Raw genomic sequence first — 24,323 nt, forward strand, 5'->3', positions numbered from 1 at the left:
ACTCAGATATAAGAATATATTTGGGGTTAAAAAACCTCCTCTGTTCATGATGGTGAATTCTGCTGGTGCCCATAATATGATGAGTCATTTCTGAAGGTCTAATGTAATTATAACAAATGACGTGTTTCTCTCTGTTAGGAGAAAAATGAATAAAGGAAGAAAAGAGTAAAGGGTCAGGATCAGTGTAAACTATCCTGTTAGGGCTAACTCATCTGCACCCAGCCGTACTTCGACTTCAGCTTCCACTAGACAGTCTGCTGCGACATCATTTTGATTTTGATACAAATGAAATTATTTCATACCCATCTTGAATAAACTCCCAGAAAAAAACCCACAGCTCTGCCATCTAGCTATGAGTAGAGCTGGTGCCTGTCCCGCTTGCCTTGCCATCTGGGTTAACAATGGCTGGAAGCGTCTGAGTGTTATCCAGCAGCGTGCAGTTCCATGTTAGACCCCTACTCCGGGTTTGGGCAAACTGTGTGCCCACTTCCATTTCATTCCTAGATAAGTAGATATGGTACCAGTGAAGCCTGTTACTCTTGTTTCTTAAAAACACTTACACAGGAATGACCTCCCAAGCCATCTTGCTCCTGAAGTCTTCTCTGACCAAGTAGAATACAAGTTTTGCTTCACTGAAATAAGCTTAAAGGCTCCTTTACAAATGTTAGCATTTTTGAGTTTTGTCTTTTAAGTGCAGTTGCCTTGCATACCAAGAACCATGGCACTGAAACGTACTGCTCTTCAAAGCACTGTAACTTATAGCTTTAATTGCTCCGTATTGATTTAAAAGAAATTGAAAAGAAGAAAACGGGTAGAATGAGGTTGCTAAAGCCAAATCACTGTCTTACTGTCCTGTGTTCTGTGGAAACTCTTACTAATATGGCTCAGCAGGTATTCCCCAGAACATGCCAGGGAGCCTATTTCCTCTCCTTTTGCCTTTCATCCAAAGTCCACCTGCAGTAAAAACCCCAACAGTAGCAGCAGAACTGAATAGATGAGCTAATTGTGAAATAACAGGCATACTCCACTAAACTACCCCTGGTCCATTCTTCTTTCTCTTCCTCAACTGAAGCGAGAAGAGCATCAAGTCTCTCACTGATTGAAAACACCAGTTATAAGTGTTAACACAAGCTGAGAGTTTGAAAAAGTTGGGCTTTTAAAAGGATGAAAATCCATGTATAAAACTCCACGTGCTGAAGGAATTCCTACTTAAAATACGGAGTGTGGGCCAAATTTTGCTTATTTTTAGAACAAATCTGCTCTAAGTTTGAAGATTTACAAGAATTAATTTTATTTTGTTTACAGACTTGTATACAGGTATCTCAGACAGTAAGTGAAAAAGCCACATCTCCATAATAAAAAACATTTTCAATGAGCTGGGCTAAGCAGGAATGAAGGTAGCATTTGATCTCTGGATCTGATCAATTCTGAAAATTTCATAGTTTTCAGTTTCACAATCATAGTTACAAGGAGTTCCTAAGACAACAAAGGGAGATTTCAAAGTATTAATATACTGGAGCATAACAGTAGCTTGCACCATTTAATGCATAATGCTTTTATAAAAGCTTTATATTTAGAGCACAGTTGGCATTCCTGTCTGCAGATAATAATTAGTGTGACATCTGGTATGCAACACAAATAGGAAATAGCTTTTAAAACACAAGGTAAAATAACAGAGTTCCTATACTTGCTAAGCCCAACATTACAATAATTGCATTAGCAGTAATAAACAAAACAGACTGATAGAAAACCAATTTATTATCCGAACCACTAATTACACAGCTTAAATGTATCATGTACAAGCTGTGCTTGAGGAGGGAAATCAAGTTCATATAATTAGCTACAGACTGTTAGTGCAGTTTGTAACAAAAATCTGAAGGTGTTATACAATTGTGCTGCATTTTTTATATGGCCTTTTTGGTTTCTCAGTATAAAATAAGGTGACACATTATTACACCAATGAAAAACACAGATATAACTAACCTCAAATAGGTAGATCGGATAACAGAACATGTCTGGCCACTATGCAGCAAGGTTCTTACGTGCCACTCATCTCTGAGGTCTTAGTTCTGCCTATAGCACACTAGTGACTATTTTGCACTAAATATCTTTAAAGATTAAAATCTGAGACATGATAAGAAATTTCTATTTGGCTTGCTGAATCATTTTGCATTAAAAGGCTGGTGTAGAAGGGTGACTTCCTGACCACTAAAGGATTATCTTAGCATACTGCAAACCTGCCAAAACCAAACTCAAAGCGCAAAACACACGGTCTTGCTCCTTTAAGTACGATTCATCATAAGGCTTATAAATTAGACCATTTTGTGTATTAAGCACAAGAACAAGAAACACCTTTTTCCCTTCTGAAGAATGATGGGAACTCCTAGGAGAGAGAGCTGTCAACAGCTATCTGGACAGAAAATGTGAAGGCAAAAAAAAATAAAGCTTAAAAGAGCTCTGAAAAAACTTGCAGTAGCTATTCTGTAATGTACAAACCAGGCATTCAGATTTCGGGTGCAAATCTCTGATACATCACAGAGTGAGAAAAGGCACAATTGATTTAAAGGCATAAATGCATGTAGATATGAAAATATAATGTGACCTCAATATGTCATGTGCATAAATGAATTAATCTTTAAATAGGTCTTAGTCACTGCTTATTTCTTATCATATAACCTTTAATCTGGTCTTTGCACTATCTAATCAACATGCTTAGTTATATTCTTTGGTGTCCAAAACCCACGATTGTTCCTTTTGCTTGCAATGCCCATCATGCTTTTAGAAAATGAAGCATTTTGAAACACTTAGCATGGTCATCTAATGCACTGCACCAGGCTCATGCCTGATGCCACTGGCCTGTTACAACTAAGAGTGTGCCACGTCTGCTCACTTTGGATTTGTTTTGGCCATTGCTCATATTCTGCAGCTTCTGATAATGAGGGACAGTGATATATGTTCACAGTTTGTGATATGTATCTGCTGTATAGAAAACGACAGACTCAGGATCAGTATTACTGACTCAAAACTTCCTCAGAAGATCCAAGTTAATATATTTATTAGGTTTTACTAAACACACAGTTGTCTGTTGCAAATTATTTTTTCCATATTTAAAGCCCATACAAGGCAAAGCCGTGTCCAGAGACACTCTGTGACATTTTCTTCCAGTGTCCATTAGCCAAGTTGTGTCACATTGACCTGCTTCCACCTGTCCCACCCCCAGTACAAGCAAATTCCTGTGTTAATCCATATCCTCGCTCACTGCCTGCCCTGCAGATGTTGGTACTTCGCCTGACTGCACAGAACTGCAAAGCAAGCAATGATGAACTGAAAGCAGTGACCAAAGTCTCCTTCCCCTCTTTCAAGATTTGGAGAAGTCACCGAGAGCCTCCTTACACTTGAGTGGGTAAAGGGAAGAGAACACTCACAGATGACAAATGGAGTAAAGGCAGCAAGGGCATGACTTCTGGAGAGGTAAGAAAAACGGGATTCAAAACAGCAAAGATTATATAAGGAAACACAAAAAAAATCAAGAAACGTGAAACTGGATTTTTGAACATGGCTTACACACCAGCTCATCTTAGAGGCCTTCAGGAAGTACTTCGTCCTTACTTCTACAGCTCTGCTGTCTCTAAGACTTGGACAGCACCACAAGAACACTACCACATATGCAGCCTCCTTAACTTGCTCTCTCTCGCGTATACAATCTTCAGTTAACTACATCATTTCTTAAGAGACCAGACTCAATGCACTTGACAGAGCAATCCTAGAGATAAATCAAGGTTGGCTAATGAAGAAGGCCCTGTAATTTATGCAAGTGACATTTAGACATCTAGTGAATGAGAGAAAAGGCTGCAGGAGAAAGTGCACAAGCGCTCTTGTGCGTAGGCACAACTGAATTCTAACTTTGTACCTCAAGCTCCTGTGTGTCACAGCACTATCAAAACTAGCTGGCTGCAACAATGCTTTTATACCATCCCACACCAGGTTAACTCCAATAAGTAGCTCCCACACCCTGCCCCAGCACAGCCACCAATCCACACAAGGTTTCAACAGTTCATCTACTGTCTGTGCTGTTTCTCCATCCTCTTCAGGCCAGCCCACCCTACTTCTTGCCCCTGCTGCATCCAGATTCTTCCTTCTCCAGGCTCCTCTTCCAGCCAGCCTCTCCTCATCCAGGCCCCCTCCTTCATGCACGGTGTGGGGTACATGCTCTCTCTCACCTCCCTCTCCTTCTTCTAGGTCTCTCTTCATCCAGTGCTCTTCTTCCATACCCCTTAGAACTATTTAACTACTTAGCAGGAACCAGCCACAGCTGCACATTATCCACATCAGCCAACCCACTGACCCTGAAGCAAGCCCACAGCTGTGTATTATCAATGTTAATTAACCTGCCTCATTCATCTATAATTCTTCTACACCTGTGCACATGAAAAAAGTCCCCACCCAAGCCAAACTTTGCAGAGATTACCAGAGAGCATTTCTCTTGCTATTTGGGTGCCAGCCTAGGCATTTTTGCTGTGATTTGCAGCAGAACCAAGCACACAGGGCTGTATTTGTAGCCAGTGAGACCATACATAACGTGTTATACAGAGATTTGATTAAGCTCTGTAACTGAGCCAAAGGCATTGCAAAATGGACACCCAGATTAAATGGACCATATTGTGCCTCAGCTCTGGTTGTGTAAAATGGGGACAACTCCACCCTGCCACACCAAGATGACTACAGAAATAAATGTACCCACACTTGTGAAAAGCTTAAATCCTAAACTGTGAGTTTCCTTCCCGCCACGGTTGGGAAAGAAAAGTGAGTTATTTCAGGTTGTCCCGGTTGCTTCGCAGTGCTCCTACCCTGCCAGAAATGCCTTCCTCTTGTGCTGCTTCAGGCCAGCCTTGTGGTGGAGATGGCTGTGGGCAGCACTGCTGAAAGGAGCTCCCTGGAGCCAGGATACCCATCCCTGTGCTCGCCTGCACTCTGCTGTCCAAAAGCTACTTGCAAAAAGAAGACACCCCTGAAAGAGTAAAGCCCATTTTCATGACTCTGTATGATGTTCTATGTCTGAACACACTCATTTGCTTAAAAAGTACCATTGTAAGCCCAGAACTGGCCAATGCTCTCCAGAGACAGTGATGCGCTCTGCCTCTTCTCCTTGCACTAATAAGGGAAAGCTCATTACAGCTGCAACTTGGCTAAGTTCATTCGGTATTCTGAACTTGGCACTGTTGGCAAAACAGTACTGTTTCAACAGTTAAACCATTTTTTTCCTCAGGTTTTGGACACAAATTACTGATTATAACTCTACTTACATCCGTAACAGAGCTACAACAAATCATCTACTTCTCCATTACACTTCATTTCATCAGACTAATGTCTACATTTTAAATCCCTTTTACTAAAACTAAGTGAGCTGCAGATCTGGAAGCACGGCTCTTCCATCCGTTCATTCACTCAGGGTGCCAGCTGGAGTCGAGCATGCACCATTTTAAAACAGGAGAAAAACTGTGTCCTCAATTGCTCCTGTGTTGCCAGCCAGTGCAGTCTCTTTCTGCCTCACTGCGTCCAATCTCCCACCTGGAGAGCTGCACCATCTCATAGAAGTCTTTTTCTTCAACTGAAAGGATTTTCATAGATTTCAATGAACTGTGATTACATGTAGAACTCTTTAGTATTGAGTTATTCCTAGCAAAATATAAATTACCAGAGGTTTATTTGTCTCTTTCACCATATCTCAGCATCATTTTAATTAGCTAGGCACAGCAATATAGAGACCTATGTGTGGAGAAAGAATTAATGGTGCCAAATCCTGACTTTATTTTTCTACCAGAACTTCCATGGCCTGTGGCTGTGCGAGGCTGAGAGAGAAGAGCAGGGATCCAGGGGCTGGTGGGGGGCACAGCACACTCCATCCCCCACACAGCCACAAGACTGCCTTGCAGGTCTAATTGAAGTGACACAAGGGACAAGCTGACACACGATCTGTGGGCTCTATAGCTTGAGGGTGACCTAGAGATGGCTTTTGCTGGCAGTGGAGACATACCCACTGACGAGTGTGAGTAACATGCCTGTGTGCCTCACTGCATGAAACATATACCAGCACTCAGGTCTACAGTCTCTAGGGACTCCCTTAATTTCTGCACTTCTAGTTCTTACGGTTTTATTCCTTCCTCGACACAGATGTGCTGTCCTGCCTCATTCCTTCCATAGCCCACTGTTAAAGTCAGCTGGCCACTCTTCTGTCTCCATGTGCCCCATCACCCTCTTCACTTGCGTGTGGATGAAAGAGGATCAGAAAGATCTACCACCAGCAGCTGAAAGCAAGCTGAGTGTGGGACCTCTTCTCTCACATCTTAAAGGGAATGCAAGCAAATGCCAATGGTATCCAAAGTACTTTTTGAAGGGCTGGAAAGACTTGGAGCAGTACAAGAAGTGGATTCCAAAAAGGGTGGTGCAAAGACAAGAAGAAGTCAGAGCATCTTCCAGTATCTCCCAAAGCCATCCCCTCCCATAAGTGGCTTGTAGAAGCATCTAAATTTGGCATTTCCCAGTGCATAAACATGCAGCTAAGGCAACCCAAATATGGTTTCCTTAGCAGAAATACTTCATAGAAATAGTGCCTAAATGAAGGCTACAGATCTTCACCTGTGACGGTTTGACCTTGGCTGGGTGCCAGGTGCCCACCAACACCACTCTATTGCTCCTCTCCTCAGATGGAGAGGGGGAGAAAAATAATGAAAAGCTCACGGGTTGAGATAAGGACAGGGAGATCACTCAGGAATTATCATCATGGGGAAAACAGACCCAACTTGGGGAAATTAATTTATTACCATTCATATCAGAGTAGGGTAAAGAGAAATAAACCCAAAGCTTAGAAACACCTTCCCCCTATCCCTCCCTTCTTTCCTGGCTTAACTTCACTCCTGAATTCTCTACCTCCACCCCCCAAGTGGAGCAGAGGGACAGGAATGGGTGTTACTGTCAGTTCATCACACATTGTCTCTGCCACTCTTTCCTCCCCAGGGGGAGGGCTCCTCACACTTTTCCCTGCTCCAGCATGGGGTCCTTCCCACAGGAGACAGCCCTCCATGAACTTCTCCAACGTGAGTCCTTCCCACATGCTGCTGTTCTCCATTAACTGTTCCAGCATGTGTACCTTCCACAGGGTGCTGTCCCTCAGGAACAGACTGCTCCAGTGTGGGTCCCTCATGGGACACAAGTCCTGCCAGCAAACCTGCCCCAGCACGGGCTTCCCATGGGGTCACAGCCGCCTTCAGGCATCCCCCTGCTCTGGCATGGGGTCCTCCGTGGGCTGCAGGTGGGGATCTGCTCCACCATGAACCTCCCTGGCTGAGGGCACAGCTGCCTCACCGTGGGCTTCACCAGGGGCTGCCGGGGAATCTGCTCCGGCACCTGGAGCTGCTCCTGCCTCCTCCTGCGCTGACCTGGGGGGCTGCAGGGCTGCTGCTCTCACAGCCTCACTCCTCTCTCCAGCTGCAATTTTTTTGTGCAGGTTTTCCTCCCCCTTCTTAAATATGCTATCCCAGAGATGCTACCACCATCACTGATGGGCTCAGCCTTGGCCAGGGGCAGGTCCATTTTGGAGCCAGCTGGCATTAGCTCCATCGGACATGGGTGAAGCTTCTAGCAGCTTCTCACAGAAGCTGCCCCTGTAGCCCCCCCCTACCAAACCTAGCCATGCAAACCCAATACATATGTAATGGATTCCAAGAAAAAGCAACGTTACTGCAGGGTAATGCAACCCAAACTGCTCAGTTTGAGGGTTCCAGCACCACTCATCATCTTCATCGCTCTTTCCCGTACCTCTTCCAGATTTACCATATCCTAGAGACGAAGGACATAAACCACATAGCATTGCTGATGTGGGCTATAAAAGAGGCGTACACGGTGGCAGGAGGAGTGGGTTACAAACAGGGCAGGGACAGAGCTGAAGTCATCTTCGTAAAACAGGATTCTTTTCCTATTTCTGCTGCAAATATTTTATACAGCCCTGGTCTTGTCACTTAGAATAAGCTTTTCACAAGTGATCACTATTTTTACATGATGCATTTTCTGAGTATTGAATGTGGAGACTGAAGCCAGAGCCTCATCAGTGCTGAATTCTAACAAGCGCCTCCTGGTTGTGCTTTTCACACAGATGGGGCTATAAACAGAACCCTGAAAAACCAGTCCCTAGATGTCTCAAGATGGACACTCAAAATGGATAGCTACTGTTGACAATTTTGGCTTTAATCTTTGCACATCGATGCTAAGGAGAACACAGCTTAAAAATGCCCATTTGGAAACAAACAGTTCTTTATTCATTGGGTGCTCTGAACAATATACCCTGAATATGGCACAGGGCCACATCAAATGGGGATTACAAAGAGAAATAATACTCCCTCATTCACTGAATACAGCAGAAGGCCTGTAGAAAATCTAATAAAGGGCCTCATAAGGTTGTATTACAATGCCCTAGCTCAAAACTGTATAGGCAGCCTTAATGCCCGATTTGTCAGAGCCTGTCCTGGCAACTCATGCCCTCTTTAGATGCAAAGATTATATATGTTAAGTATCAGCGTATGAACAGTGGGAGGAAATTCTTTTCGGAACAGTCTGAAATGCTCACTTTGTTCCTTTCCCTGGCTGAGGGCACGCAGTAATCATGATGCATCCTTGTGTTTGAAATCCTCTTGATGCCCAAGACCCAAAGCATGACGCACCGATTAGTGGGCTATGGCAGCAGCTCAGGCCAGCTGTGTGGAAGCAGCACAGCTCCTGCCAGCTGGGAATCAAACAGGTGCTGGGGAAAAACACCTCCCTGTGCTTAGTTACTACCTGTCATTCACTTCTGGTTTCAATAAAACATTGAAAACCACACACAGAAGGCCTGGGGGGATTTTTAAGAGCTATAGTTCAAACCCTGTCTGTGCTGGGTGAAACCCCGGCCCTGCTGGAGCCAGGAACATCCACCTGCTGAGATTTCACCCCTGCTTTTTACTTGTGTTTGTGCACACGTGTATCTCTCAGCCTGCCCTTCCCTCCTGCCTAGGGCTTTGCTCATTAAACTTACAATTTTGCTTTTTTTTCCCCCAGTTTCTGGGAAGTTGTTTTAAATCCTGTGCTGATATCTGTTTCACTTACATGATTTTCCCTCAGGGCAAAGAATAATGGTTTGGTTTGTGACCCTGCAAGTCCTTAGGTACCCAAAGTTTATCACTTGATTTTTTTCCCCCACCTGGAATCTGTCTGTGACAGGTAGATGTATAGAATATATTCAGGCCATAGAAAAAGGCATTTTCAAGCCCTCGGGTCCTTCTCTAAAATCTCAGATTGTCGAAACAGCCACGGCTCGTCAATGAGACAGATGCCCCAACCTTGAAAGTGATGCAGAAACAAAGACAAAGGAAATAAAAGAATCTAGGCAAGTAACCCACAAGTATCCAACCTCAAGGAAAATGCATACTAACTTACACTATGTTATGTACATAAAATCAGATTTACTGAATGATTATTTTTTCTCATCAGCGTATCAGAGTACAGAGGCAATGCTACAAATGGTGACAGCCTTTGTGTCTAAGTCCCTACTTCCCTTACAGAGAGCATCCTCTTAAACTTAATGGAAATATAAATATAAAACATTCACTGTAATAAAAGCCTCCAGAGATAGAGCCTAAGTAGCATGATTAGTGTGGAAAATGCTTCATAAATCCTAACTCCAATAATCTCCAGTAGCATAAAGGATTCATCTCATTACAACTTTCTAACAGAGCCTTGTTAATTCTCACTTCACTAATCTGTGACCTTGAAAATTCCCTTTCTGCATTTCAGTAAAGCATTGACAACTGAATGAAACAGGGAGGTATTCCAGCTAGGGCTACAGGTGTCAGAATATATTCCAAAATAGTCACTAGTTTTATATAAAATACGATGCCTGACTAAATTAAATGAAATAAGCCTTTCATAAATTATCATCCAGCATTTTTATTCTAGCATTTTAAATCAAGTATCATAATCTATCAATTAAATCATCACATAGAATCTTTTGCAAGCTGCTCCCTGTCAGTTATAGGACTAAAAGGGGTTCTGTGTTACGGGTATTTCTCCTGACATATCTCTGAGATGAAATCATCGAATTTTAGACCTAGTTCCTACTGGCTGTAAGCTTTTCAGACTGCTATTAACAAGTAAAAACATCAATTGAAGTGCATACACACACACACAAATATATATATATAAAAACTAAATACATATATATACACACGCACACGTTAGTACAGACCTGGAGATGTACATCTCCTGGTACCACTAATATGGCTGCACAGTTTACTGAAGACTTGCACAAACATGACTCTGCTTATATGGTAGTTTGGGTAAGAAGGCAAAATGACAGAACATAAGAAATTCTTCCCAATTTTGTTCAGGCTCAAGAGCTGGCTTTGCCTCTACTGCCCTTGAGTGTATTTTGAAAAACAGTAAAACCCCCTCTAAATGTAAATATACCTTAAAAAATGATCCTTGTTTTTTCCAACACTAGACAGACAGCAACTTATGCAATTTCTTACCAAAAAGGCGCTATTGATCATGATTAGTATTAAGATCTGAGTTGCTAATCACTATACTACCATAGCTATAAAATCCAGGGAATAAAGACATTTGTTTGCATTGTGCAACAACCACTATCAAAACTAACAAATAAGCAAATAAAACTATCAAAGTTTTATTAAAAATACACTGTAGTACTGACTGTGAAATGCAGTAACAATTTGATGCAAAATGGGTTAGTGCAGATGACATCATCAAGTGTTTGCATTTCATTCTCTTTTGTTATTAATTTTACATCATCTCTGGCAATAGTTCTATTCCATTACTGTAAAGCGTACTTGTATTTTATGAGCACACCCCTCCAAAAGGGCCCAAATTGAGAGATTTCAAAACATACTCTATACTTCTCTCTGCATGGTTTACCAGTGAGCATATTGACACATGGGCTGCCAGTGTGCCTGACTGCCTCTGAGATCTTACACGAAGGAGAGAAAAACAGAGCACAGGGGCACCTTAGAGCCATGCAAAGTCCTTGGTGAAGCTGGGAGCAATGTTTTGCCCCTTAAAACTGCTGTGCATTACCATGCACTGGCTTTCTGTACACCACTCTTAGAGAAAGCACTCCTCATACCCCCAGGCTGCTTCTATCCATCCACTCATCTGCACTCTCATGTGGAGGTGCCACTGTTATCTCTCCCTAATCCTCAGCAGCCGAGCTCTGTCAGTGGGATATTCATGAGGGAAGCAGGGAAATATTTCAGATTTCAAAACACTGATGTATTTGAGGTAGTAGGTGGCACACCTGGGCTGTACTAGAAACAGCAGCTCTAGATGCAGAAGCACCGAAGCTGTCTGGCCATCAGGACGAAGCACATTATACTGTATAACTGAACCCTGGCACGGGGAATCCACTGTCTGTTATAAAATTAAGGAAACAAAAATGAGTCATTTTTCTCCTTGACATGAGTTCTGCAGGGTGTAATTTTTTATCTCCTGCCTGTCCCAAGCACTGAGAGCAGATCTAACAAATACATTAAGTTGGGGCATTTGATGTGAATTTCCTATTCCCTTTACTTTGATACTAATTTCTGTAAGGTTATGAATGAGTGATCTTGCAAATTCTTTTCTTCTTCACACATGAGAGCTCTGCCCAGTTCTGTGGTGCAGAAGCAAAAACCTCCAATAATCTAGCCATAATTTCTCACTTTAATAGTCTAAAAGAGGTAGATAACTTCTGTCTCCAAAGATGAAATTTCTTGAGCACCCACCACTTTATTACTACAATCCAAGTTACAAACCTTTGAAAGTCATATAAGTCTCAGTATATTTTGTTTTGCCCATTTAAAAAACATATATGCTGATACTTTATTTCCCTAGAAGTTTTTCATGTGCTAGGCAGTCTGACAAAACTTTAAGATATTTTAAAAGAACAAAAAGGAAAAGGCAACAAAGCTTTATTTTAGAAATTAAGGATAACTAGAAAATGAACATACCAACAGCCATCATGTAATCCCAGCGGTCTATGAGGCACATATTGAAGATCAGGTGGTCAGATGTTTGCCCTTGGCCAATGAGTGGAATGTTTCTCTCCAAATTTTGGGTTATTGCAGAAGTCCAGCCAACGAGAAACCAAAAGACTATCAGGAGAATAACAGCCAGCATCCTCATAACTCGCCCACCTGTCATGTATGGAATACGCTGAGCAGTTCGGGACAGGAATACCTTCAAAACCCTGAAAAATTTAGACAGTGCAGAATTAAGAAGAGCACTAGCAGTGCTTCAGGAATTAGATTTTCATTTTATTTCACTATCAGATTAATAATAAAAAAAAAAGATCATCATTCTTTCCCCAACAGTATGCACATGAGTGAAATCTGAAACATTATTACTTTCATACTCATCGTATTTAAATGGAACTGATTGCTGCCCAGAGAGTGCTACACAGCAGTAACAGAAAATATTAGCTATGTTTATGTTAGAGACACGCATTCACATGCTGTGTTATCAAGCTGTTTTGTACCTTCCAGCTCCCAGTGGAAGACTCCTGTCTTTGGAAAAGGGAAGGTCATTTCCATAAAATAGTAACCACATGCGTGAGATTTTATTTTGTTTTGATGCTGGCTGTCTGCTCATCCCCATCGTGCTATTTCCAGAGAAAGCATTAGCACTTCTTGGATATTTTTCCCATCAAATTTGATGCTTCTGAGACAACAATCTACTCCTCATAGAAATAACTGTGGAAGGCGCTTTGCTAATTAAGTGGTTTCAGACTTGTTTAGAGGCAACAACATATTTTTTGAGCTAGCGCAGAACCATCATAAGAAAAGCCATATCATATGTCAGGCACACATACCGTGTAACAGCCACTGAACACGTAACACTTTCAAAATATTTGCACTTACTATTAGGATAGGTTTACTCCCACCAAGAACTGTTCAGGGAAATATCACCTACATTTAATACCCATCACCACCTGCTAAAATACAAAAAGGTCCTGCAGAGAGCATCAAGGCAACCAAAATTTGAAGAGGTCGCCTCAGGAATAGGGAGGAGTTTGATTCTTTGCAGAGTGCAGACTCTTCCTCCGTGTTGCCTGCAGCATGGGATCTGCCAGAAGCATCTGACCTTCTCCTGGTGTTCTCCTATGAGAAAAGGGGGCCAAGGGAATGCCACTGCAGTGCTTCTGCTTTGGCCCTGCCAAGCTACTGAGGCTGGGCAGTGAGGAAAGGCTACCACAGCGGTTTTCACATACCCAAGCCTTTAGAAGCAGATGGGCTGAAGTTTGAAGACTACTTTAGAGATTGGGTGAGAAGCCTTTCGAAGCGAAGAAGTGAGCTATTTCAGTGATTTTTGTCCTCCAAACCACAGTGGTTCCTGACTCTTAAGCATGAGCGCATCCAGTGATTACTCTTGATATCTACAAATGGACAAATTATCACTGAGGTTTAGGGAACCTGATTTTTTTCAGAAAGTTGAGTTTTTAAATGCCCTTGTCAGCTCTCAAGCACCAAGCCACCTCCCAAATCATTCCACAGCCAGGCCTGCCATTTTAGAAAAAATAAAACCCACAATCCAGATTAATATTTATGCTTATATTTGTCTAAGGGAAGGCGGAAGCAACTGGCGTTGCCTCTCAAATAATAAAGCAGTGTCTTTTAGGGCAGAAGCATGAAAGCTTTTCCACATCCATAAAAATGAATCATCGTTTGACTACAAACGCAGCCTTCACAGTGTGCATTAGGTGAAGTCAGAGATCTGAATACGTTCGACATTATTCAGCTGTTTCCCTCCCAATGGTTACTCCACAGGGAGTCACAGTTTTTGATCTTTCCATGTTTGATAGATGTTCTGCTCTCCCTTTACAGATGCTAAGTGTTTTATGTCGGAAGCAGCTTCCCAAAGACTTCAGACACGACAGACAGAAAACTCCACAGAGGCAAGGCAGGCAAATTCCCTCTGCACTGCTCAGCCGCAGCACTGCTGTTCCAGGGCAGCATTGGTAAATCCTTGTTTATAGAAGACTAAAAATCAGTAAGTGAAGGCTTTCCTCTTCCTTGTTGTGAAGGCTGATCAATATTTAGCTTCTCTGAAGTGAAGGAAAAGGTATTCTTTATGTAGTGAACTGGAAAGCATCTTTTCACAGCTATAGTTTGCCATTTGAGAAAAATCTTATCATGTACAATTATGAAGGTTTAAGAATTAGATAAATCATACTAAGCAGCTGAGGACTATTAGAAACTAATTTTCTTTGTCTTTTGGCTCTCCACAGCCAATTCTTGATGATTCTACTGAAAGCCAACATGTGAGCCTTTTCAGGATATAACAAGGCAGGACCATTACATTTTTTTCCATCACTAAGTCATTAAGGGCTGATTTTGAGACAGCTTTCTAAGGGAGGGGAGTGGGCTGCCCTTACGTCATTGATCTAAGCACAGAGAAACAAGTACCATTTTGCAGTACAGCAGTCAAACCCCCTCCAATTTGGATCAAACCACCTTTCTTTTTTTCTTGTCTTTTTCACAAAAATAAGTGTCTGCTACCAACAACTGCCTTGGAAATGTAGGCCTACATGTAACACAACATTTACAAATCTTTTTTTCAATTTTTTTTTTCCTGAGAAGCTGTAAGGAATGCTGGGTTGGATTTGTAGCGTTGAAAATCTCCTTTCCAGAGGCTGTGGCATAAAAGTACTCAACCAGAACATGAGCTTGAGAGTTGCAATCCCTTCATATTCCTACCGCAATGTGAATCCAAACTTGCATCGCTCACCGCCTCAACACTGGCCGACGTGCTCCATCTTCTCTCATCTCCTATGTATTATTGAATACGTATCAAAGCAGAGGCCGGTGCCCAGGAGATTCCCCTCCCAAGAGCATGGCTAGTCACCAGGCTGGAGGGTCATTTTCCTTCCTGTACCTCTGGCTCATATGCTATCAAAGTTCACCACAAAAAAGTTGAATTGCCACAATATGAGACCAAATTGCCTCATTAAACACGCATTGTCTAATGACTGGCACCCTCCATCACAAAACTGGGGAGTTCTTGGTTCAAATCCCTGCCCTGACTTCCGGACAGACAATGCTCAGTCCCCGTTTTTCGCACTGTTCTCTATCTACATATTGGGTTGAACTAGGTACTGAACAAATGAGAGAGATTTCTCACAGGGAGGTAAGAAGTGGAGCTGGTGGGCTGCATCTATACTAGGAAATCCAATATGCCCAGGGCTGTCCCCGGCACCAATGCCAACCGGCACAGAACAGCTGGCATCTATGCTATTACACTCCAACACAGGGCGGCTGCATGCAAACTGCCTGCTGCAATGGCCTGTGCCAGCTCCTGAACCATGCTGGGAAACGGTTTGGGAGCATTCAAGTTAGCACTGGCCAAGGCCAGGCCAGGGACCACTAAACCAATTCAGCAGGACAGAGGACAGAGTTCCAGCACTCAGCAATGTTCTCTGATGCTAGTTGATTTATTAATACAGATGTAGTTCTAGACTCAAATCCCTGAGCAAATTAATGCTTAATTATGAGTATCAAGTAAGGCAATATCAGCTGGGAAGATTCCTCCTCCTGCCCCGTCTGCCCCCAAAATGCGAGGCAGCGACACAGTAGAAGCTTTAGGGCACTGTTTGAGTCATGTGGTCTCTGATCTAAGGCAGAAGAGGAAACTTAACCATCTTCCTCAGCATATTCCAGCACTTCTGCCAGCTAAAACCATTCAGCATATGCAACCCACTTTTATGTGCTGTTGTTGGATAATCAAACAATCATTTTCAGTGACGTGTCATCAGCTCTGTTTACAGGCAGATCAGAGAGTACACTGCAATGTGCTCTACCTGCCTTGCTGGAAGATACAGCTACCTTCAAGCAAAGCTCTGACCTACAGACAGCGTTAAAGTTGATATGCAATAGCCATCCTTTTTACAGAGTAAACAGCAGGCACAGCACAGACTGAATGAACTGCCTGGAGACCACTGCAGGCAACTCCCAACTGCTGGCTGCACCATCAGGTCTGGGGAGGGTTAAGCTATATGGTCTGAGGGTTTTTGTGGGGTGTCTGGCTCCATAAAAATGGACAAGGGGAGGGCTTGGTTGAAAACACTGAGAGCTGGAGAGCCAAGGGAAGCCCAGCAGCCAGGAAGAGAAGTGATGCTGCAAATGGATCTGAAGCAGGGGGACAGAGCATGCTGGTACACAGGACTGGCTGGGATCACCAGCTTGAAAACAGCAAGCAAAGCATGTGGCTGCTACTGTAGAAGTTACATCCTTCTACACTAAGATGTAGTGTACAGTCTTAGAAAATAAAGAAAACCATACTACATTTTCATGTCATATCAATAATCTGTCCTGCAAACAGAAAACATGGCCCCCAGACTACCGGCTGACTGCATAAGCAGCAGGAAAAAGTGAAGGATCCTGCTTTGACAGCAATGACCTGGCACAGTTTGTTTATTTTTTATTTCTATCATCTGTCATTTGTGGCTTTACTGAGTCATCCTGTCAAACTGTTCTGTTCCAGGCTGATGATTTTTATTGTGATACAAAAGCTACATCAGAAAGATAATGGGTCAAGCTCTTATGAAGTATATTGCCCTCCTATGGTGCAGGGATTACGTCTTACCTGCTTTTTCTGGAGTAACAGTGGACATGCCACTCGTTACTTCGAGTTTGTAAACAGATGTGATTCTACTAAAAGTGAAAAGGTACTGACGGCACATGTATGGCACCGTATCAATACGAAAGAGAGCCCACACAGGCACACACACATACACAAATACTGACGGCAGGTTTTGTTTCCACATCAGGAAAGATGACTGAAGAAAGAACATCAAGACTTAAGGCCCAAGACCTCATAAATCATATTTAGATGTACTCATGCCACCAGTTACTGGCTCTTGGCTGGAAAGGATAAAACCCACCTGAGATAGAAATGAACAGCTTTCTAAACTATATCCTAGCTGAAGGCCTCCAAATTAGTCATTCTCTACTTCCCAAGTGATTTCTTAAGATCTCCACACAGAACAGACATGAAGTCTAGCACTGAAGAAGATGCTCACTGAAATCAGGGTGATCTTTAGCTTTATTGAGTCTGATCTTCTTGAACCTGAGCAAACCTGAGCTGAGAGCTGTGCCACATCAACAGCATGACAAAGACCTGCATCATATTCATCATGTCATGTCCAGTGAAAAGGTACAACAACTAGAAAAAGAAATTCTGGCAATTATTTGGGTGTATGAATATTTCTGAGAGTTCCCATCCAGTGCGGCCAGCAAACTTGGCCACATATCACAGACAGCCATCAAAATATCTCAACTCCTTCATGCCACACTTGCAATAAATCAAAGTGTAGGTAATAGGGTATCCCCCACATTTTCCGTTTCAGGAAAGAATTTTGTAATAGCAAATACACTGTCAAGAAGACCACTGCCAAGAAAGCCAACAGATTCTTAGAAGAATTGACAAACCCTTCCAAATGCATGGATTTCTTCATGGGTAACATAGCACATGTTGGCTGAAGGCTAGTCTGCACAGTGAGACCACTAACAGTATCATAAGCTTGCTAGATAGTTTCAAGGTAAACCCTAGGTATCAATGGTACTGGAGACATCAGGAGGGAGACTGTGCTGCAGGATTGTTTCTTCTGTACTGGAAATGTGCCTGGCTTCAAATCCTCACCTGGGGGCCTGTGGTTAATAAACGGCAATATTCTTATCTGCGGATATCCTGATGGTACGTTAACAAATTACCAATCAGATAATCTTGTGTGCTGAGTGATCAGGGAAACAGCGGTGTCCTTTTTCCTTAACAAATTATATTTACTTTCAAAAATGTGATTTTGAAAGTACAGTTTCCTTGATATTTTCCCTTGAGTTTTAAAGTTATTTCCTATTGTGGAAAACTAATGTAATACAAATGTATCAGATGTATGGCTAGAAAAGCAAGCTCTGAAGAGGAGTTAAAAAATGTATTTCACCTCAGCGCCTAGTAAAAACTACCATTAGTAAGCAAAGACACATGGGTCATGCTAACATACGCCTTACAGTAGTTACCTAGATTAGTTTTAATACTATATATATAAAGGTAATTCTACCGTGCTTAAATGAAAGTTCCCCTTCTGGGTCAACATATAGGAGATAATCTGTGCTATCATAATTTCCAAGAGTTTGTGCAAACTGAGGAAGATGGGAGGGAAATTACAGGCTGATCAAGTGAAGGCTCTGGGTACTGGGAGGCAACAGGAGTCCAATAGGCCTCCCACCGCCATCAGAGCCACTCACTCATTCCCACGGGAGCAGCACTGGACTCTCAGTCTCATGCACATTTAATAACATGGACAAGAGTCTAAAAATATGACTTGCTTCAATGGAAATGTATTGATTTGAAGTAGCTTTTGTCTGTCAATGTGTAGGTAAGCCTGGAATGAGCAAACAAAATTATTTCTTTCTTTAAATGTAGCCCAGATTCTGACATTTTTCATGCTATACATATGCTTTATTTTCTCCTTTCACCTGCAAATCTAAATTTCCAGCTGAGAAAGGCTCCATTTCCTGGTGGACCATAGATCAAAAAGCTTTCTCTGCTTGCAGTCAGTTCCAAGAACTGTAGCTGGAATCTTTTGACAGACCAGCTGAGGTTTGGTTTTCCCCAGTGCCTTCTCACTGCCCAGCTCACTGCCCTGCTGCCCATGTCCATTTTGTCTGCCTGCTAGCTCCCATTTCAGAAGGCACTGAAACTGTGTGTGTGTGCACATGTGCTGCTTTTTGAAGTGCTTTTGTTTATATCACCACGTTATCCAGGCAGTTCTCATGAGAAATGGTTGTTCCTCAACTGGATTTGCCCATCCTGATGGATGTACCAAGCACTGGGGAGCTGAGAAGTAAGAAGGCTCAGCAAGGGGACTTGCCATGTCACGTAACTAGGTTTCAGTGATGCAGACCAAGTCTCCTTATTTATGAAATCCTCATCTGCTTTGTGCTAATTATCTCTTCTAATAAACCACTTACTGCACTAATACCCCCATGAATCCTGCTGAGATTAGCAGAACCACAGAGCGTCAGCGAAACATCTGACCCTTCGCTGTCAAACTCTGAGCACACAGAGCTGTTACAGAGCACACCATGACTATGTAAACCATTAAATAAAACGCCCATCAATCCGTCCTCAGACAACTATCAGTGACACGTCTCCTCTTTGTCAGCTATTTGGGTTTAAGGTTACATCACGCAGTTGCTTCGGTGGCACCAAAATCAAGAGCTCAGGACACAGAATCTTATGTGAGATTCCTAAAATTTTGAAAATCCTGGATCCTTGGGATAGGCACAAAGCCATTCCTTTCTGAGTCTGCCACAGAATGGTTAACACAGCCATTTCAATAATTCCCTCCTGATAGGTATGTTTAAGTAACTACCTCCCTCAGCCAGTAAAAATGAGGTCAGCTCCTCAGACATTTTCCTCCATAACCAAACCAATCTTGTCGAGCTCTTTTCTTCATTTAAATTTGCAGTGGTTTTGTGGCAGAAACCTTAATTCATAGATCCTTAAGACTCCTGTCACTAGTATTTTAGACTGAAGATTATAAATCCTTCAGCCTACACAAGCTTCAGCTAAGCTAATTATTTGCTTCTTAAAAATCATCAGGTGTTTATCTTTTTGTAAATCTAAAGCCACTCAGTTCTTTACCCTTATCAAGACTTTCAGAAGAGGCAGTACAAAAGATCTCAAGGTCACTGTTTATCAGGAAGTTTACACTGTGAAAATAGATGCAAGAGCTGTCTCCTGGTAATCCTTTCCTACAATAGGTCAAGAACATTTTCAAGGCTTTCATTACAAAATGTGCTTCACAGAGTGCTGTGGAGTTGAATGTACAAAAGCCAACTCCCCACCTGATCCCAGCTCACAATGTTTCATTTAACAAAGGCTGATAAGTAAAACCTGCCAGGATGACACGAATTCCCCTCCTTGCTAGTGCTGCTCCATATAGGCATCCTCTCCTGTTGAAAACATTCACAGGCAATTTCAACAACCTTTTCAAATGTCAGAGGCATTTGCTAGTGATCAGCAATAAGGTAGATGGTCACAACCCTATGCCGAAGCTTGTATTTTTGTTCTTAAAATAGTCACACTATAGATAGGGAAAGTCTTGCCATGGATAAAAAATCCAAATCCAGGCCAAAGTAAATTTAAGGGTGACTATATACTTTGATACAGAAAGATTTTCTTTCCATTCTTGTCCTCCTTAGTTCACTGGCAAACATTGTACTTCTGATCAGGAATGATAAGCCCTTTTCTGCACTTTTAATGTGACCAGAAAAACAAAATACCTCCTTCCTTTTAAGCTGAAGGCAGTAGATACTCTGGTCCATTTGCATGATGTGAGAAGTTGCAGCTTTAAGAAAAACAATACATATGAAATTTTCAACAGGACCGTAACTTTTAGCAATCCAGAGCAGCTGCACTATGCGTTTCACCACTTTTATAAATTTATTAGTTTACTAAGGTACTATGTAGAAAGAATGCAAGGCTTTTCTCTGGATTTAAAAGCAGTGAACAAAAATTTTGTGGACTTGATAATAAACTAGCAGTTTATTGTGAGGACTGAACTATATATCCATAGCATATTTACAGATCCCTATACTGTGCTTTTTGAGAAATGCACTTAAGAGCAACCAGCAACTGAAGGAAAACAAGATAATGAAAATTTCACATATAAATGTGTTAATGTTCATAGATGGATGCTTTATTGTTTTCTCCTTTGTATCTCATTACAGAAGTGGTTAATACGATATTGTAAATATTAGCTCATGTCTGCTACATTGTAGATTGAGCAAGATAAAAAGATTTCAAAATAAAATCTCATTAATTTACTTAAATTTTATCTCTAATTACATAGCAAGTTTCTATACTACAGCAACATAAAATGACACGTGCTGTTAAGTGATCTCTTTTATCTTATTAGTTGCTTTAACAACATTAAAAACTATTAATGGTGCTCTTATAATAATATCATACAATTCTGCTACTGAAGTTTCTAGAGCAGGATACAAGATCCTACAGCTTGCAGGCCAGATGTAGCTCTTCACCGAGGCTGGGAAGTTACTGGCTGACATCCCTGGGACCCCATTAATGCACAGACCAGTAGAGGTGTTTGCATGATCTCCACAGCCCCAGCAGTGAGAGGGTACCCCACCCCTGCTCTAAAGGAACAAACCCGCTGAATTACAAGATCTAAGCATAGAGTTTAAGTTTGGATTTGTCATCACAGGAGCTTCAGTGACAAAAAGGCTGCTCTGAATACTCCACTTGTAGGAAATGAAAAGTAGAGCAAAATTCATTTCTCCTTACGAGTTGAATTGTGTTTTTCTTACATAGTTTCTCATGCTGATGCAATTTTCTTGAGGATCTTCAAACTCCATGTGACATCTGGTATTAGCTATGTTTGATACTAAAGATACAACTCTTTAAGAAATGATGGGGTCATTAGACTTCTCTGACAGATGCGATACTGCCCTGTCTGTCAATGGACTGCTGAGCGAGCTCAGGGAAAGATCTGGGAGACAGCAGTGGGTGACAGTGGGAGACCTGAGGCAGATCCAGAAGCCTATAAACAAAATTCCTAAGAAACAGAGAATACTGTGGAGAGCTTGATCTAACTTCAAAATTCACTAAGCTTGACCAAATCAAGGGCTACACAAGTGAAGAAATAGGCACAAACACTGCTACTCCTTGTCTCATATACCTAGCTGCCTTGAGTATTTTCCATTAAGAAATTCATTCACCTTGACTGGTCAAACAGATGCCTAATTTTCTGAATTCTCTCTTTCCGTTTTTGGTGGAGTTTCCTGCAGGAGAAGGTGCATACTGCTCAAAGCTGTCACTGACTTTGGGCCTCACCGCATTATCAGAGGACACTCAAGAGAAGTATTTTTCAAAATAAACAGGTTTAAGTGTATTGCCTTGAAAAAATTCTAGTAATGAGACCAGGGCAAGTACTCTGTCTGTGGAGCACTCACTAAAGCATTATGCACGAAATCTTTTGGCACAAAAGTATCTCCTCACAAATTTACTTGCAAGCACTTGTTTCCTTTTCTGCTGTGAAATGATGTTCCTACCATTACTTTAAAATGGCAATCCATTATTAAAGATACAGGAAGCAAGCATCAGCAATTGAAGGAACAGGAACCTCTCCCATCTTTATAAACTATAAAACATCACCATTTTTATGCCCTTCTGTTTCTTCCATATCTTTTGGAGTGTGTTGTTTTCCTTTCACTTTCCTTCTGTCAGAATGTTTCAGTGCTGGAAGTTACTATGAATTGGTTATGACAGGCTCATACAGCTGCTTCCATATTGAATGACCAGAAGCATGTGCACCTTCAAATATCCAAATAAAGCCATATAAATATTCACCATCATCCTCCCAGTCTTACCACTTCATTATGAATCATATGCAGGTATGAAAACCTCACTTAAAAATAATCTAAAAATGTCCTGTATTTCAGCTGATTAAATTTGCACAGTGGAATTTCCAAAATTCATGTTTTTCCTTCAAATTAATACAGTTAATACATGGAAAATTCTCCTTCCAATAGTCCATATAAATTAACCATACAGAGTTCTTAAATATCAGCCCTCCAAGTTACCTACCTTTTTCTAATAATACAAAAGTTAAGTAATCATGAACAAAAGCAATCCAAATCTGCATTATTTTTCAACCATGAGGGATCTGAGGAGGAGGATACACTGAAAGGTCCAGTCTTTGATGTGTTCCATCCTCATTTACATGCATTCATTACCATGCCAGACAAGCAAACAGCACAAATGTAACAGAAAGAATGTATCCTACTATTTTACTTCCTTTAGGTGTAAAAAAAAGAGTAATCACACCCACTGGACACAATCCTCCTCTCAAAGCTGACATGGGTTAATGAAAAGTGGTACAGAAAGCTGCAGAAAGACACATAACAGTAATATTTAGTTACAATATTTGTTGAGGGATTTGTGCGCATGTTAATAAAATAAATGTTAACCACTTTATAACGTGATTGACAGGCCACAATGTTTTATATCAGCTCCACTGAAAAATAAGCTCTTTATCAGCATTGTGTTCTCCTTCCACTTGTGGAATAAATATTAACTTTATCTCGTAGTTGTGCGTGCAGGTATCATGGCTAAAACCTTCATGTGTATTTGAAAGGAAAGTTTATTCTTCAGCTTGTCTGCAAAAGATAAGATTCAAACCACTCTTAGAACAGATAAAATCAGGAACATCTCCACCTGTCATGAGATATCGCAGTGTTACCACCAACTGAAATCGAGAATATAAACAATGCTAACTTCTTTGGATAAAATTTCCATGTGATAGAATATTGTTTGTATTAACAATATTCTTCTACAAATGTGCACCTGGAGTAGATTACACTGAAGGGAATGAAAATCCTGGCAAGGGTGTTAAAGCTCATCAGGCATCTGGGGAGCTACCGTGCCTCTGGTCAATTAATTCACAGAATGCCAGAAGAGTCAAGGCTGAAACACAGAAATTAAGGAATTGCTCTATCTGGTTTGCATGGCAAGGTTTTAGTAGAGGGAGGGCTACAGGGGTGGGTTCTGTAAGAAGCTGCTAGAAACTTCCCCCATGTCCAATAGAGCCAATGCCAGCCGGCTCCAAGACAGACCCACTGCTGGCCAAGGCTGAGCCCATCAGCAATGGTGGTAGAGCCTCTGGGACAGTGTGTTTAAGAAGGGACAGGGGGAAAATCTGCACCAGCAGAACAGAAGAGTGAGACTATATGAGAGCAAGAGCTCTGCAGACACCAGGTCAGCGCAGGAGGAGGCAGGAGCAGCTCCAGGTGCCGGAGCAGATTCCCTGGCAGCCCCTGGTGAAGCCCACGGTGAGGCAGCTGTGCCCTCAGCCAGGGAGGTTCATGGTGGGGCAGGTCCCCACCTGCAGCCCATGGAGGACCCCACGCCAGAGCAGGGGGATGCCTGAAGGAGGCTGTGACCCCATGGGAAGCCCGTGCTGGGGCAGGTTTGCTGGCAGGACTTGTGTCCCATGAGGGACCCACACTGGAACAGTCTGTCCTGAAGGACTGCGCCCTGTGGAAGGGACCCACACTGGAGCAGTTAGTGAAGAATGGCAGCATGTGGGAGGGACTCACGTTGGAGAAGTTCACAGAAAAGTCTCCCATGGGAGGGATGCCACGCAGGAGCAGGGAAAAGTGTGAGGGGGAAGGAGCAGCAGAGACAACGTGTGATGAGCTGACCATAACCCCCATTCCCCATCCCCC

At 42.1% G+C, this 24,323-nt stretch overlaps 1 protein-coding gene across 2 annotated transcripts in view; it reads right to left on the bottom strand.

The window, feature by feature from the left end:
- The window catches only part of GPR158 (G protein-coupled receptor 158), a 210,039-nt gene that overhangs the window by 13,270 nt on the left and 172,446 nt on the right, over positions 1 to 24,323 (bottom strand). For both annotated transcript variants that reach the window (XM_037386259.1, XM_037386258.1), the window contains exon 7: positions 12,030 to 12,268. In XM_037386259.1, coding sequence (XP_037242156.1) covers positions 12,030 to 12,268 — 239 coding nt within the window. The remainder of the gene's footprint in view (positions 1 to 12,029; positions 12,269 to 24,323) is intronic.

The sequence above is a fragment of the Falco rusticolus genome, chromosome 4 (genome assembly GCF_015220075.1).
Source record: "Falco rusticolus isolate bFalRus1 chromosome 4, bFalRus1.pri, whole genome shotgun sequence".
In the NCBI taxonomy this organism is placed as follows: domain Eukaryota; kingdom Metazoa; phylum Chordata; class Aves; order Falconiformes; family Falconidae; genus Falco; species Falco rusticolus.